Genomic DNA, 18,431 nt, shown 5'->3' on the forward strand with positions numbered 1-18,431 from the left:
TTCAGATTAGTGATTACTAAACAGGACTGTGAAAAATTCCTAAATGATAAGTTAGACACTGAGTAAGCGAAATTCCTGAAATAAAAGCAGTATTTGCATAATGGAAAGAATATAATAAATTCTAAAGTTCCTTATAAATGTAATGTCATGAAACCAGGGTAGAATTTCTTTGTAGATTTAGGGCTCAATATGGATAGTCGGTCTATTTATAGAATACAGAATGTTATTTCTAGCATTTGGATGCTGAATTAATCTTCCTATGTGTACCTGAAATCAAATAATACCAACATCAAAATACCTGAATTTGAAAAAAAAAATTAGCATCACAAAAATTCTGTAAGACAGAGAGGTGGGAGAGAAAACCGCAGAAAAGAAACAAAACAATTGAAGTAAGGACTTGCTAGTCAAATCAGATGTGCCTTTTCATCCTGTTCCAAAAGGGACTCTATATGAGCCATCGCACAAACTCATCCTGTTATTCAGATGCTGATGCTGATTCAGATGCTGATTTTAACCATCAAAAGAGTGCAGACAATGAATCTGAGGCATAGCAAAAACTCATTAAAGAACTACACGACCAAAGCATGTTTAAAAATAAAGCAAAGCAAAGCAGCACTAAATATTTAAAACCTTTCTCTTAAAATAAGATATTAATTAAGCACTATTTTTAGGGCTTTTTTTTCCATCAACTGATCTCAAATCACTCTGTTGTTACCAAAGTACCATAATTCATGTATTAGAGATGAGGAAAACAAGGTGGATAGATAAAGAATGAAATGATTTATTCAGCGTTGAGGTGTCACCTCACTGGCACCACCAAGATTATAACTTCATTATTTAGGGCATAAAGTGGCTGCTTTCATAGCTGAAGAAAGAATCTTGCTTTCCCATATGAACTGTACTGTGAATTCTGGAGGGGAGAGTGGGTGGAACAGTTGGTATGTCTTGGTCGGAAGTGCCATGAATTGCTGCTCTGATTTGTTAATGGCACTTACTAGGTCTACTATTCCCATAAATATGTGTATTTGCAACAAAGATTTAAAAACTACAAGAAATCTGAACAATCATAATTCCAATCTCCACATATTACTCAGTTAAAAAAATTTCCAGCATGTTGAAAATATCATTATGTTTATTACATAACGAAAATTTATCTCGGTGCAAAATAACATTTAATAACTTCTGAAAAATAATTTCCCTCTAGCAGGACTGTTTTATTTCTTTTTTTTTTTCAAGTAAAAAAATAGGTCTTTCATGGTCTCTAGTTTGTTTTCTTGGGTTATTTTTGGTTTTGTTTTTTATTTAATGAAGAAAGAAAGAAAAACCCAGAAGCAAAATATCTTGTTGACACTTGGGCTGCCATCATATAATCATAGATGCAAATAAACTAAAAAGACAGCATTTGTAGCAAATACGTTTAAAGACTCTTTCTTCTGTTAAGGCTTTTCTGTATCTAACTATATTCAGAACAAGAAGAGAATGACCTTCTAAAAAGTAATGATGGTGATTATCCATATAATGGTTGTAACATGCAAATATACAGCAGCCATGTAAAGGAACAAAAATCAGGCAGCAACTTCACGATGCTTAAGGGCTTCATATTTTACAGCACCAGCATTAATGGAAAAGTTAATGTAGCATTGAATAATAGTGAGTTGCTCAGCTGCTGCTACTGCTGCAGAACATTTAGATCATGGAAATAACACATCATTTTTTCACTCTTATTGCTTTCTTGACCCACAGAAAAACAACTCTTACCCACCCCCAAAATCAGATGCAAAATATTCCTGCATTAGTCAGTTGCTTAAGAAATATGCCCAAGCAGATAATTTGTAAGACCAAAAATGCAAATAAATAATTAAACCACAAAACTCAAAATAATTAAGCAACAGTGCTGAAGAAAATCTCAAAAACTATACTCTATAACTTAACTCTTACTGTGGTACGAATGCATGCATGAGCACAATCACTTAATGCAGTACACAAAATGAAACAGCATTTTACAGTACTTTTATCTCTTAATTCCTGATCTCAATACATGAAATATCCAGATAAATTATGCACATTAAATTCCCTTGTTTTCGATACACTAGAGAGTAAAAACTACTGAGCGCACTCAATACGGTGTCATTTAAATAATTTTCATTGATCCAAGTCTACAGGAAAGTTTCGGAAGGTTAGGCAACACCTAGATACTGTAAATGGAGGCCCATAATTGACTCTAAACTGAATTGCACTGACAACTGTGTTTAGGGAGAAATCTGAAGAAGGCGCCGCAGACCTCACAACTACAAATCGTGTAAACCATGTTACCCCTTCATTATTGCTGACTGGTTTAGAAAAGAAAAAGAAAGGAAGTTGTTATGTAAATATAGAGTAAATGTTGGAATATACCAGCAATCTTTCCCTCATTCACAAATTCAGGCAATGACCCTAAGAGTTTTGCTCCTTCTTGATCTGAACCGTAAATTGTGAAGACAGATCAGAGTTTAGAATCTCCATTAAGGAAATTAGTCCTTCCTGGAATTTCTGAAAATTATTCCAGCTCATAAAGGACTTCAAACTTTAATCTTTCTGCACTGATGATGGACTAGTAAAGCTTTTTGATTTTGTTGCTGATTGCCTTTTTTTACCATCAGAAGGAGAACAAAGCGAAGAGTGGTGAGCATGGTTACGGAAAGGGAGAAGATTCACCCCTTTCTCTTCTGCTCTCAGAATAATCAAAACACGTGCTACTACTTTGAAAGTCAGGCAGCTCAAAAAGTAACACAAATGCTTGACTGATACTTCATGGTTTCACTGTTAATGTCAGACATGAGAATAAAAACTGGGGAGTAAGGACCGCTGCCTCCAGATCCTTCCGAATTTGGTTGTCTGCCAGGTCTAAACTCAAAGGTTTTACAAAATGACTCTTCAGTCACACCTACAGCTGTTTCTCAGTCAGACAGTATTTGTCAGGTAGGATGAAAATCTTCCTTGCCCCTCCTTAATTTATCCACTCTAGGTGTCCAAGTGACCGCAATTTCTGGAACCACTATCATCATTCAGTTATATGTATGCCAATTATATCATTCACTGACCTTTATGCTTCTCTAATGTTTGTGACGATATTAGCTATGAATTTCTAATAGGGTTGAAAAAATACTAGCAGAAGGTATGTGTCTTGCTTTTACAACTGGTAATACCCACTGGTATAGGGAGAAAAACAATAAAAACTTCTGAGTATTAGAGCCAATGGACAACCTAAGAAGCCAGCACCCAGGAAACGATTATTTACTAAAAGCTACCTCAAAAGCTGCTTGTGATTTAACATCTTATAAATGTTTTGGAAACCATGAATGACAGCAGGAATCTGTCAAAGTTCTCTTGTAAGGGAATGTCCATTCTGGCCTTTTCATTTTTACAGCAGAGATTTTTCCTAAGGAATGTATGTCTTTTAGAAAACAGTAGCATTACAGCTTTACTATGGGGATTGTGAAAAATTTAATGAAAGAGTGGGAAAAGTAAATATATTTCTAATCCTAATACTAGAGAACAAGAATTTAGAAGTACATTTTTTTGCTTTTAGTGTATGCAAATTGAGAATTTGTTGATTACTTTTAAAGAAGTGGAATCCTCTAAACAAATATTGCATTGAGAGCACCACCCTTAGTAATTTGTCACTGTGTCACTGAAATAAAGGAGCTATTCTCCTACTTTCAGGATAGGACATTCCTAAGAAAAGATCTTTGTTTAAAATTTAGTAGTGTCCAGCAGAACCTTTTAAACTTCCCCAAACAGCTGGCAATAACACCCTTTCATAGCTTGGCTAAAGATTATCAAGTGATGCAGATATACAGGGAATACCATAGCCAGAACCCGACAGACGACCTGTAGATTTAGCTTCTGCAACACACACACTAGAAGAACTGATGTACCTGGCCTCCACTGGATGTCCATTCAGGAAGAAACAGGTCTGTTTCCTTCCAGGGAAGACAATATATGAAGATGAATATATATTCATCACCAAACAAAAGCAGCAACATACACAGTGTCATTAGTCCAAAAAGTAAGTTGAAAACTAAGCCTGAGTATATCTGATACACTAAAGGACCATGTACGCTAATGGAAAAATATAATTTGTATGTAAAAAGTAATTTCCTTGTTTTTAAAGACAATGGGTGATATTCCTCTAACATTACTGAATTGTACATGAATTCCAATCTGTCTTTTATACTAATTTTAATACTTTGGTTTTATTCCATCAGGCCTCAAACCTTTATAACACCTTCTTTGTTAAAATTGAACAGACAGTATAGTTTTCATTGAGGCCATTATCAGAGAAATTGGTGGCCAGTCCCACAAGTTTCCAATCAGTTTTTCTACATTTTTAATTCCAAGACTGTTAAAAATGAAAAGTAACATATACTTGGGGAACAATTAAACAGTTTGTCTGTCTGTGTCCTCTAAGAGTACACAAACAGAGAAATTCATTAACTCTTCATGATGATCTCAAATGCAAAGACTATTATGAAAGAAACAATTTTTTTCTTACTCAACCTTGCCTGGCATGTAGCCAAATAATGTGGGGTGTTTTTTTATTTTATCTCATGCTTCTCAGTGGTACTTAATTGAGATTAAATCAGAAAGGATAGCAGATTCCATTTTGTTCTGGTGGATACATATCACATCCTGCTCTTGCTCCTGCTGCTCTTTTTTCCTGACAGATTTCACTCAATTAATTTTCAGAGATTTTTAGCTCAACAGTTCAGTATGAAGCTCTACCACTGAAAATACTCTCTGAAGTTCACTAAATAAACTTCCTCTACTGTGAAGCTGTCATCAACTTTGAAAACATCACTTTTGATTCAAGAAAACACAAGAGGTTGGGCGGGGTACTATTCAGTGTAAAAGACTACAGTGTGCCTGGAAATAATGCATTGTTAGCTAATAGCAATTGGAAACTTGAATGTCTATACATTAAAAAAATTTTAAAAAGAACATTTTTTAATAATGCCAAAACAACACTTCCACTCACCATGAGGCAAATAGATCATGCTTTACTTCCCTCCATGTTTTCACATAGCACAAGATATATTATGCATAAAAATTAAGGCCCTCTTATGGCAAAGCCCAAAGGCTTTAGTAGTATTTCTAAACTGGGCCTAAGAGACGTCAAATTTAGCTTCCTCTTTATGTACATTTTTATTGCTTCCTACCATTAGTGCAAACATAACTTCTAGTAAATCATCAAAAGAAATTTCTTACACCTGAATCTTTCCTAGATTCAGATTGTGACTGTAACAAACCCAAAAAGCATTCTCACCCAATAAATATAATTTACTATCAGGAGAGAAGAGAAATAACAATGGGAATCTGAAAAATAAGTACCCTTAAATTTTAAGAAATAATTTCATTTTAATTTTTGTCTGTTGGCATTATGTATACAGAATATTTTTTAAAACAATGGTTAGCATTGTCAAATTGAACAGCAGAAGTACATGTGGCTTATGCATTTTTTTGTGGATTTTCTAATAATCTAGACAATTGGATGGTTTGCTACATTATTGGGTTTTAAAATGGTTCAGCGCTATTGAATGTTTAAGAAATACTTACAGCATAAGGCAGTATATTCCTGAAGCTGAAACAATCATTAGACTCTGATGTTCATCTATTTTATTGAACTACCCGCAGGGAGCTTTATGGGCGTACTATCATGTCAAGGTCACAGGATTAAGTGAGCAGTGATGACAGTAAACAAGCCTTTTCTGTATATTCTACAGGGTTTTACTGAGTTACTTAAAATGCCATAAACATAAATAGTCTCCTATCTCTACAACACATCCATGACAGATGACTTCAAAATATAACACTCTTGAGCAATGGAGCTTTACAACCTAACCAGCAGCCTATATTATTGACAACAGATATCAATATACTGGGGAGCACAAATATTGGGAGAAGCTTGCATTCTGTCATTGTCAGATATTTTATGTCTGTAAGTGTACAAGAAATATATCTACATATATGTCAAACCTCTATGTGAACAGATATTACTGCTGAAAAAAACCCAGGTTAAGAAGAAACACGGTTATATAGAAAAAGTAAATGCTATAATAACAAATGTACCAAATCTATACAAGCCATGTAAAAACAGATAAAAACCCCAAACCTACGCAGTACTTTCAATACCAACTTGAATGATTTAATTACTCTTTAGAAGTATACTGTGCATTACCATATCTATTTTATCAATGAGGAAAGCAGTATAACCAAGTACAGCAACCTCCTTCAAGTCACGTGAAGTCTATGACAGACATGGTGCTCCTGAGTCAGTCAAAATAAACCTGTGTAAACTTATTTTTTCACTCTAAAAAAACTCAAAATAAAATAAAATTAAAAAAAAACAAAAAACAAACCCAGAAGTGCCAATTGAAAGAGAAACATCTGCTGGGAATATTTTTCAGAAATCAGAAAAGTGAATTGTCTAAAGACGATCTTCATAGTATAGTATCTGTGAAAGTACAGACTGTGCTAACAAAATGCATACAGAAACACCAAACCCGAGGAACCCTCCAGCTAAGCTATATTAAGGTAAGAAGGAAGGGACAAGGCTCTGGTTGCTGGCCTCTGTGTCCAACAAACCATGAAACACTGAAAACACCTGAAAACAGGACCTCTTCGGCGGCGCTTCGGGAGCAGCAGTTGCACACACACTTGCCTATCACTACCCTGTAGTAACACTGCAGGATACAACTCCAAGCAGATTAGAAATTACTGCAGACAGAGTGCGAGGAGATAAAGTGAAATGGGCACAAGCACAGAGTATTTCTGGTTGATGGTAAAGGTGTGGATAGATGAAGGCTGTAGCTGATAAGGACACAACAGATACTGCTGAGAGGAGATCTTTGATTTCCTCAAAAATGGGACTATGAACCAAAACAAAAACCTGCTATGCAGAGATAAAAGATTTTCTTTTTAGCATCAGATGACCTGTATGATTGATGCATTGACTTAGGAAAGCTCTAAACTAGTTTGAAGGAGGATGATGTTGTACCACAGAGAACCCAAAATGGGAGAAAACTCATCTCGAAGGTTGATTTTTTTTTTTTAACTTTGGGGGGGGAAGAGGGGAAGGAGAAAAAAACAACTGAGGAGACAAGAAAAATGGATCAGTCTATTACATATCTTAGCTGATTACACACTGCAATGAGGAAAATGGGCAATACAGGAACTAAGTCTTAGTATCCAGAAGATAAAACTTAGGCTGGCATCACAGAAGCTTGCCAAGACAAATCAGCGTTTGTTCCTGTGAAAAACAAGAAAGAGATACTTTTTGTTTAGCACATAATAGTTTACTTCCTCTGAATTTCAGAGACAGCCATGAAACATGTTTATTGAAAGTCTGGGCAATGTTAAAAGGAAAAAAAAAGGTAGTATTGCACTTTGAGATACAACAGAAAAAATCTCCACCACCACCTCTGAAAGAAGATGGAGACATGAGATATTTTAGGTTTTTTAAACAACTGAATGAAAAAAGACCAAGCTTGGTGGTAAAGGCCTCATGTATTAAAACTATAGACCTTAAAAAAAAAGAAGTTATAAAAAGATGTATGTTTTGTATACATGTGTATGCTAGCTTGAAAAGTAGTTTAAGTTCAGTAAGGTATTTTACATTTGATTCTGATTTTTTCATGAGAATATTTAAGAGGAAATATATCTAGAATGAAAATAATCACTGAGAGTTCCTATTTCCAAGGAAAAACATTAATGCTACAGAACAACTAAGTTTAAATCCCCCAAACTTAGAAAATTTCAGGAAACTGGTGGATAAACGCCTGTTCAAATAAACTTGCCACAATTTCTAAAACTGAAACTACATACACAACGGCAAACAATCCTGATGTGGAAGGAAGATAAAATATACTAAAACACCAATGTGGTTGTAATCAAGAGCTCTTTAATAAACTCACAAAATCAAAAAGGAAATGTAACAAGGAGAAAAAAAAAAGGAGGAGGACAGGGCAATCCCTGTCACTTACTTAGCAGTTCTTTGGAAATTTATGAAGGATAGGTGTGATTCCAGATGACTGGAAAAGAATGCTGTGTGGTCTTAAAAGGGGGAAAACACACTAAATGCATTATAATCTAATGTTTACCTTTGATACATGCAAAGATACTAGAAGAATTTATCAATCAGATAATTAATCTGAAACAAGTAATGTGGGTTTACTATGAACAAATAATTTCCTTCACACCTTTGCCATTTTATTTATTTGTTTATTCATCTATAGCATAATTAGAATAGCGATCTTTTAACACGAGAGTACTTACTGTTCGTATAGACTAAGAAATACGTTAACGGTCTAAGAGAGGAATACATGAATGGTTAAAACCTGGATTTTTTATAGTGAGTATCAAAGGTTCATGACCAGATTGGGAATGTTTTCAAGTGGGAGACTGTATGGGTTGTTTCCTGAATTCTGCTGTATTAAACACTTCAACTTTGATGGAGAATCAGAGAAAATCCACAATAAAACTTAAGGTGACAACAAGCTGTGAGAATTGTAAGTGTAGTGCGGGAGAATAATAATAATTTCAAAAAGTCTCAAACCCGTAAGATAAAAGAGAGAGACAACAGCCTTAAAAACAATTAGAAGCACAGATACAAAACAGCAAGTGATTGCCAATTAGTAGAAGGGAGTAAGAGCCTGCAGAGTGGTTCTGGAAAGTACTGACTGAGCCTGCAATCTCATTTTAGAATGCATCAGTAAAGCTATAGTGTAAAACAAACTGAAGTAGAGTTGTGCATGGTTGAGGGCTCACCTGTAATCAAGTGCCCAGATTACAGTACCTCTTCCTAAGGAAGATGTAGGCAAACTGCAAGGAATCTAAAGCAATACACCAACATTATACAAGCTATAGATAATTTAAACAGTAAAGGAAGACTGAAAAAACTGCATTTGTCTAGTCTGGAAGTCAACAGCCTGAAAGGACAGTATCAGCTTCCGAACACTTTGAGAAGGGCTAGGTTTAAAACCAGGTATAATTAATCTAATTTGTAGCAAAGAAAAGGATCCTATAATGCACAAGTGAATTCAACAATAAAGCTATCAAAGACATAGAACAGGTTTTCTCAGGTGTTTGCAGAATTCCACTCTCCCCCCATCAAAGAAAGGGGGATGCAAAGCATGTGATAGGGATGTACCAGACTACACCTGCCTTAGTGCCTGAGGATGACTTAATCTTCAGTTCCTTTCCACACTCTACTCTGAATGTCTCAAATTTATTTTACAAACATATGGTTGGACATAAATATATTTCAAATAAAAAAGTACAAGGCACATTAAAGTTTTTAGAGGAGGGGAATCAAAATGGGTCCACTGTGTTTTCACTTCTGGTTAAACTTTTCATTTCTGATGTTTCCAACAAAAATGTCTGAGAAGTCTGTCAAAACACTACATATGTTTCTCTTAGAAAAAGCCATTTTGTACAGCTTTGCACTCATATTCTGTAATCTACTTGAAGCATCACACGGGAAAGAATCCTGGAGTGTAATGGTACTACAACAGCTTACTGCGACTTAAAAATACAACGTTTCTCACCCATTCTATGTCACAAAATAAAGAATAAATCAAAGGATTTTCATTTCTGAGAAAAAAAGGCCTTCTTAGAAACATAAAACTTACTTTTTCAGAACCTTCTAATCTATGGCTTTTGTTCCTTTTTTATTCTTGGCTTTCTAAACTTACATATAGAGAAGATGGGAAATCCACTGATGTATTGCATAGCTATTACTAGATAGACACGGGAGAAAAAGTGAGAATCATGTGAGGGAAGTGTTATCTGCCTAATGAGAAATTCTTCCCTCACAGTTTCCACTGAGTTCCTACTTCTATCTAAATGGGAGGCAGGGAAAGAAGGAGTACAGATGCTAGGAACATTGTCCAATACCAGCAAAGGTTGGTCCAGTCTGCTGGTACCCACCGCAGAAGCTGTTTCCACTGCAAGAACTAGGAGGAAAACATGAAGAAAGGCAGCTGGACTTCGAAGCCCTACTGAGATGGGGAAACTTCAAAATCGAGACTGAAACTGCGATTCCTCAGGAAATCCCGAGCTGCAAATCCAAAGAGTCTCAGTGAGTATTTGATGGACCTGTCATGTCTGCTCGTCCTATCTTTCTATTTCGTAAGCACTCACTCACAGTGGAAGATAGGTTACAGGGCTAGATGGATGGCTGGTCTGAACCACTACGGCTGTTATGGTGACTGGTATCCTACAAGCTGAACGGCTGCATGTGCACATGCTAGCTCTATGGCTAGACTTACATGGGGGCAGAAGTCCCTCGCAGTTTGTTAAGGTTGGCCTTCCTCTTAATATATGTTTACTTTAAAATTCCCTTGTTACTGCTGCAATGAAAATATATATAGCAAAGTGATTGTATGCTATTTGGATTTGTATTCTGATTGCTGTTGCGGTTAAAGATTCTACTGACATCTAAAGTTCTGTTGTTCTAAAGCTTAAAGAAAAACATTGGCAAAACTTTCCTTTTTGAGTTTGCCATGAAGCAAAAGCGGAAAAAGAAATTTTAGGCAGAAACAGAGAACATATTGAAGAGAAATGAAAAAAACCAGGGAAGAAAAAATAATTCTCTTACTGCAGAAGTAATAACGTGAAAGAAAATGCAGAGGCCTTCCTTCTTTAATATGAAATACAATGTATTGTATTTCCTAGAGATAAACAAGTCTTTCTGTAGAGCTGAACAAGTCTTCCCTGAGTACCGTGCGTTTCCCAACATTGGAAAACACTACCTCTTTCCAAAGAAAATATTTTCTTCTGAGGTTTCTTTCAGCTGTGGGAAAAATTCCATGGTGAACAGCACCACAGTGCAAAACAGCTGAGTAACCTTGCACAAATACAGAACTGAATAAATCTCACGTAAGCAAACTGTGCACGCACTCGTACAGCCCGTCTCCAGTTATACAATACTCCTTTCTTGGCAGCTATCTGTATGCCGCAAATAGCATCCTACATCTAACGTCCTATTATTAGAAAAGGATACAGAATTATTCTATACCCCTTTTTCTGTCATGCTCGTCAAATGCCACAGCACCATTAGTAAGAGCTCCTTCAAATAATTTCTGCCTTCCATGACAGCAGTAAGCAACTGGGGGGGTGCGAAGGAAGAGGGTACGCAATGGGTAGGGGATGTAATATGATGGGTGCAGACCAGCAGGAGCAGAACAAAGCAGAAAGCATAGTAAGAAAGGTAAGAAGGGGATTGAAATAGTAAAATACTACAGAAGAGTGATCAGATTAGAAAAATAGTCTCATTCACATTTATGTTTAAATCCTGCTACAGAAGGGTGACTCATACTGGACCTAAAAGGTGAATAATGCTGACACATTTGCTGACCTCAAGGAATCTCAAGTAGCGCAGTTAAGTAAAAACCACAGAAGACAGAAAAGCATTTTCTTAATGTTTTGTTGTGGTGAAATAATCTCAGAACTAAATATTTGGAACTTGTAATCAGGATAGCTAATGAATGAGCTGGAAATGAGTGTGCAGTTCCATCAGATCAGTCTGGAAGGATCTGTTCTGCAAAGAAAAACAGATTCCACCAATTCCAGAAATGCAGACAATTCATAGTTCTTACAGAGTATGTGGGGAGATGCAGAACCTTAACGGGCCCTCTTAACAACGGGCATGTCAAACACACTTCTGGATCCAGCAGCCAGGATCTGGCCTTACATCTTTTCCACTGTTCTAAAGCTCCCTTTGTAATTTATGTTAAAATGAGCCAGAAATGAATGAATGGCTAAACCAGACAAAGCCAATTTGCGGTGGGGGACAGGATCGGTTCTGTGTCTCTCTGAACCTCCCAAGACAGCAGCTAGTGTAGAGATGGAGTCAGAGCATGCCAAAGGCCGCCTGTAAGGGCAACGCCGCCTTACTAAATTCCTGCATTCTGGTCTCCCTTGCTGTAAACTGGAAACATTTGGTTTAGAAGCAGCGTCATCCCAGAATCAACGTATTGAACTGCCAAGCCCCACAGGCTCAGAAAAGGGGAGTTTTCCTCTTTCTGCTCTCCCCCCGGCCCCAGCAGAACCCAATCTCTGCAGAAGCACATGCCGTAGTGAGAGGTAAAACTAGCTGTCTGGCAAGAAACTTTTTATTTCCAGCCCGTCTCCCCAGACAAATTTGGTCTTCACCACAGAATGAGTTTGACAGCTCTGCCCTCCACCATGAATGATTAATTTGTTATGGGTGTCTAGTTTAACCAAAGATGGATTTGAACAGAAAAAGCCCTTGTATACTTGCTATTTGGTAAAGCTGCTTTAATGTAGGTGGAACCTCCTTCATCAAATCATGGAAAGCAAAAGAACCAAGTCTCATTTTTAAATGTCATTTTTCTCATTATAGTAATCCTCCTGTGTATATCAAAACTGATCATGTGAAAATATCTATGACAAGTATTTCATATTTAGATTTAGAACACAAACTGAAACTCAGAACTCTTTGTATTGCCCTAGATTGCCTTAAACCTAGCGAAACTGTAAGGTAGAGCTATATATACAGTATTCTCAAACAGAAGTTTTTAAAAAGTTGAGATATCTGATTAAACCAGGAAGCTGAAATAAGAGGATACTCCAAATAAATATGGTAACATATTATGGCCCAAAACACAGGCATGCATATGGCTGATAAGGAATTCAAACTGTGTGTACAGACAGGTTTCACTAAACTTTTTTTTTTTTTAAGAAAGATGTGTATAGGGAGAGAAGCAGATGGGGAGGAAGAGAAGCACCATATGAAGCTGACAGAGAAGACAGAAGGAAGCATATGTTGTGACATGAAGACTATAACCCTGAAAAAAGCTAAGGGTAAGTGCTGGCTTAAAGAAGCTTTGAACGCTAAGCTATGAAACACCCTGTTTGATTCTTCCTGAGTTCAAGGAAATAGGATGTTGCATATTCACTCTGAATAAGTGGCAATACATCAAAGAAATAACCAACTCATCAATTTCTCATCTGAATGGGAAAAACCTGCAGAATTCTAATTTTGGTAGAATGCTGAAATTAAAAAGGGAAAACCAGTCTGTTTAGGGTAAGCTATTATGAAAATACCTAAAAGTGTCAAATTGCCAAAATGAAGAAACCAGAATTAGTTTGGCTTAAGGACACAAATGGGATTTACAACAAACTAAAAAGATTTATTTTGAAATTTATTATTCTTTGTCTGTGATATGTAGAAGAAAATAAGATGATTCAATAATTTCCTTTTGTTGTAGAGGAGTTGATGCTCAAACCTGCAAGAAATGGAGCAAAAGAACTTTGGTTTTCACTTTAAGAGGTGAAGGGAAAATATTTGTGAAGGAGGAGAGAAGTTAACACTGATAAGCAATATAAAATAAAGGTTTTTTTCCAAACTGTTAATTACCATTTTTAGACAGAAGGAGATGAAAGAGTAGACAGGTTCTCAGACCAACTCAAACTGTACTGATTGATTAACGTATGGACAGGGATAGATTGTACAATGGTACTGTGTTTGTAGGCATTTATTCAAGTGGTGGAGCACTTGCATATAGTTAATTCCTCCTTCATAAATGAATAGCTAATTGAAATGCAAGTCACCTACGATGTTATTTTTAATTCAACTATCTTTATGTAACTATAATCTAACTTAGAATTGAAAGTTTCATATGGTATTTTGTTGACTCACACCATTCAACTTCATTCTTGTTTCTTCAGACATTTTGAGAAAAGTTTATGATAATATATTAAAAATTCATAATTTACAAGTACTATAGAATTTCACTCATCACACCCCTTGTTTTTCATCCCAGTGCTGTTTCTGTGTTTCTTAATAGTCTATTTGTTTCTTAATAACAAAGAGTAAACTTTGTGGCACCTACAGATTAAACACAGTAAATGCTGGTTGCTGCCTTCTGCAAAAACAATACACGCAGATGCAAAAGCTGGGGATGCTTACAAGCAGTTTGTGGAGCTTGTAAGGAAAAATTTTCTCTACAGCTGGGTCATATTTCACAAAATGAGACTTTAATATTTTATAACATGAGCACCTATGTCAAAGAACCTTAAAATTGTTCTTTACCTTGCAGAGAGACAAACCAACCCACATATAGATGTACTATATGCTACAATTATCAGTAAATCAGTAGCTGCAGACTGTGTATGTGATAGAGAATTGAAGTTTTTAAGAACCACACTCACCCCCCCGCCCAAATATTTTCTTACCTATCTTACCCATTTTGGTCGTCAAAAGGCATTGCTATTGCCCAAGTATTTACCATGCAGAAGTGGTTGCTTATTTCTTTCCCTGCCCCTTCTGGGCCTGAGAACAATATCCTAAATTCACCATTTCAGCGAACGGTCTCCAGCTCCCACGGGGACAGGAGACCAGCAGTGTGTGCCTTCAGAACCAGGAACGCTCTCCCCAACAGAAATGATGGAATCACTACAGAGGTCTACAGGCCTGGAGTGTCAACCTATTTTTTTTTTTTTTTTTTTAAGTAAGTCTGTGTTCCAGTCAGGCTGTATCTCCTGGGGCACAGAGAAGCATCGGTTTATAAAGAGACTGCTAATGTTGTAACTGTTTGTCAGGAATTAAAAATGGAGACTTGAAGCCTGTTGTGTCTCTTGCTGGTCAAGACTAAAGGCAGGTACAATTTTAGAACGCATCTCAACTTCCCTCATATAAAAAGTATTGGAGGAACTACCTAATTACCAGCAGTTTTTGCCTTCTGTGCCGAAGCAGTTCAGCGAGACCCCACTCTACTTTTCTGCACTTGCAGAAATTTTTTAATTCTGCCCGCTGAGAACCAGTGACCTTGGTCCTTAACGAGGCTCGGCAGGTCAGCCACCGGGCCTCTCCCCCTGCCTGCCGCCATGCCAGGCCTCTCCAGTCAGAGTCTGCCAGGGCTCGTGACGGAAGGTGCCCTTGGGTGGCGGATCACACAGCTGCCGCGGCACCCCTGAGGCCATTTGCTTCCTGATCGTCTCCTGCAGACTGGGAAGCCCACTTGGAGACCTCATGGCGTCTCCATGTCCCCTCTTCTCTGGGTGAAGCAGCAGCCCGTGGCTAAAATACCGACCAGGCCGGCAGCCGCACCGAACATGGCGAGCGCCGAAAGGAGAAAGCGGCCCTGCAAGTGATTGAGAAGCAGACACACCGGGGAAGCGGCATGACAGGAATAAAATAAAGAGTTTGTTTTGTCTGATGTAAGAAATCTGCTAGGTTTGTCAGAGGTGTCAAGCTGCTTCATGGCCCATCAAAAAGTATCATGGACTGAAGAGCAAAAAAAGCCGCAGCGGTGGTCTGTTGCCGTTTAGGATGCCATCAACAATCCTGGAAAGGAAAGTTATCTGGCCCAAAGAAGAGATGGTCTCCTGAAAAAGTCAGTGACCAGGAACTGATTTAAGCCTGCAAAGTGTCTGCAGCCATTCACGAACTTGAGCAACAACATTATTCAACAATTCAAAGACATTCAAAGGACTGAAAATTGCGCTTATTTTCATCAGGTTCAAGTCTCCAGATACACAGCTTTAAGCCTCAACTAGAGATAACACGAGTGTCCATTATGGAGTAAGGCTGTTTTGAATTAACCGTATCACAATCATCTACTAGTCATTTTTGTAATTGCCACCAGGATGTCTCTGGTGTTAGACTACAGAGTTTCTGTAGGACTGTATTTCCACACTTCCTACCACCTTAAAAAATAAATACAACTCCATCACCATCCAGGAAATAGGGATTTTTTTGGAAGATATAAGGATGATGAACATGAAAAATTTCATTTTTTTTAAACACTGCATAACTGCAAGAACCAACTAGAGAGAATTACAAAAAGAATGAACGGTATATGTGGTATTTATTAAACCTTATTACTGATGTGTCAAATTTATTACTTGGCAACTTTTCTAATAGGCTTAAGCCCTAGATATGTATTCAAGCTAAATCCAAATAGATTTTTTTTAAAGAAAATATTTATCTAGAGAAAAGTTTTCGTATTAGTCTGTCAGTCTCAACTAGATTTTTACTGAAAAGGGTTTTCAGAGCTAAAATGGAACTTCCTGTTCTGCTCTGCCTGACTCGGAGCAGACTTAAACATGATTTAAGTAGAAAAATCAAGCTGTAAAAATTTGGATATTTGGGAGCAGAACTTCCTTGATTTCTCTTCTTTGAGCTGTTCCGCTCTGAATAAATAATCACATATTTGTGGCTAGAATGCACAAAGAAGAAAGAGACTTGGCGGTCTCTAGTTTTGCAGACAGGGCACTCACATGGCAGACCCAGGCTCAAGACCTTGCTGTGAATGAAGGAAGCAATTTCAGCTCAAGTCTTCCACATGAGGGTGAGCACCTGAGCCACTGGCTGTTCTTGTGACTCGAAAGAGCAAGGCTCTGGGTTCTGGCATGATATATGAAAATGTTTCATTTCACCTCTGTGTTGAATAGAATGAATTTTTAAAAACAGGTCTCAATACAGCTCTGACTAAAACCTCAAACACTATAATATCACTTACATACAGTAGAAATCATATATTTTGGATCTATTTACTTATCTACTTATTTATTTAACAGGAGAACCTGCAGAATTGAGCTGCTCTTTGGTTATCTTCAGCTTTGCACACACTACATTTAAGTACGATGTAAGTTTTGCTTCAAGCATACAGACTTTGACTGTGTGTGGCTGGCACTGACTACTGGTTTGTTGTAGAAGAGTTAAAATTTACCAGTGGATCTTACCAGTTCATTAGTTGCATAGAAAAAGCTATAAACAGAAGAAAGCATTAGACAGCAACTCAAGTGACCTGGTTCTGCTGGTTATTCTAATACTGACTTACTCTACAATATCAGAGAAGTCATTTTGATTCTCTCTTCTTTATTTCAGGCTTCCTCTGTCGATGTCTATATGGAAATCTCTACCTCTCTCAATATGTCATTCAGAACACTCCACTCCGATTCTAATACTGGTAGGAACCTCAAAACCTACTGACATACTAACAGTAAAACTGCATTATAATCAACAAATACCCATTACAATTTACTTAAAATATGGTAAAATACTATGTTCGCAGCCTATAAAGAAGTTTGATCTGTGAATCTCTAGCAAAGAGGACTTCTCGAGAACCAGCTGAAGAAAAGACTAACAGAGAAAATATATTTTAGTAATACTAGCTTCTAATACATTCATATTTCAGTTATACAATGACTACTTCTCTTAAACTTTGAAAGTAACATTTAAAGCCACACATTTTATGTTTGCAGCTTACCTGTGAGAAACAGCTCCCCAGGCACCATGCTTATTTGTTAGTATGTTGAGTATCTTCTGTTTCAGCTGGTTGGCTGTAACGTGATCTCGATGCTTAGCAGCACTGATAAGGTGATCACACATCTTCTCCTCCTCTCTTCTGTCAGCAGCATACTGAGCGCACTGCGACTAGGAATGAAAGTATATCTACTTCATAAAAGATAGGCTATTTAGAGTCACCTTAAAATGATTATTTACTAAAACTCTTTAAACATGACAAGAATTCATGAAAATACTTTTAAAAGGAGTAGGACACACCGTTCAATTGAAATGGTTCTACTACTATATATATCCACGGGAAAATTGAAATATCAAGGGCAAAGACAACAGAATTGCAATTAAAAACATTTAGCTATACATCTCTGCATCTATACGTATGACCACAGATATGCCTTAAAAGTTGGTCTTTATTTGTAAAAGTTTCATGTGTTCTCAGGTATAAAATACAGGTATAACATACATAGCATAATATACAGGAAAAAAATACGTACACTGGTTTTGATTTTTAAATTGCAATAAAACCTACAATTAAAAAGCCATTTGATAATTTTATTATTATGGATGCTAAAGAGAAACACTTTTAACTATGAAATTAAGGAGTATATTTTCTATTTCATATCACAACGTGAAAAATTTTCATAACATACCACCACTTCTAAAAAACCCTAATGGTTAAAAACTGAAAAAGATCTAATGTTTTCTTCATGTTTCCTTTAAGAGACAACTAGCTCTAAAAATAAATGCTGTGGCTATTGACCTTCATGCAAATTTGTTTCTAACACTGTCAAAACTCTGTAGTGCACTTTAGTTTTGATAAATCCTTTCTTTATGTATAATAAGCTCAATATAATTTTTCCACTTCTTTTCTCAAAATCATATTCAGTTCAAATTCAATTTCTCCTCCTAGTAAAGATCCTTTCAAAATGTCTAAACAAAGCAAATGTACCCATACTAATTAAAATAACTCCATTGTAAGTATCATTTTCTATGTATAAATTACAAAGGCTAGATTATTCTCAAAACAGCTAATTTTAAAATCACCTTTTAAGAGGCATTTTTGCATGCATAGTTATTGTGTACCACTCTAGAACATTTAATCAACATTCAGTGCTGTAAT

The 18,431-nt window shown here is 36.7% G+C and overlaps 1 protein-coding gene across 12 annotated transcripts in view; it reads right to left on the minus strand.

Annotated features, from left to right (window-relative positions):
* Window positions 1–18,431, minus strand: part of NBEA (neurobeachin) — a 509,812-nt gene that overhangs the window by 217,970 nt on the left and 273,411 nt on the right. For all 12 annotated transcript variants that reach the window (XM_069808013.1, XM_069808012.1, XM_069808005.1 and 9 more), the window contains one exon: window positions 17,277–17,443. In XM_069808013.1, coding sequence (XP_069664114.1) covers window positions 17,277–17,443 — 167 coding nt within the window. The remainder of the gene's footprint in view (window positions 1–17,276; window positions 17,444–18,431) is intronic.

This window comes from Haliaeetus albicilla, chromosome 20 (assembly GCF_947461875.1).
Source record: "Haliaeetus albicilla chromosome 20, bHalAlb1.1, whole genome shotgun sequence".
In the NCBI taxonomy this organism is placed as follows: Eukaryota; Metazoa; Chordata; class Aves; order Accipitriformes; family Accipitridae; genus Haliaeetus; species Haliaeetus albicilla.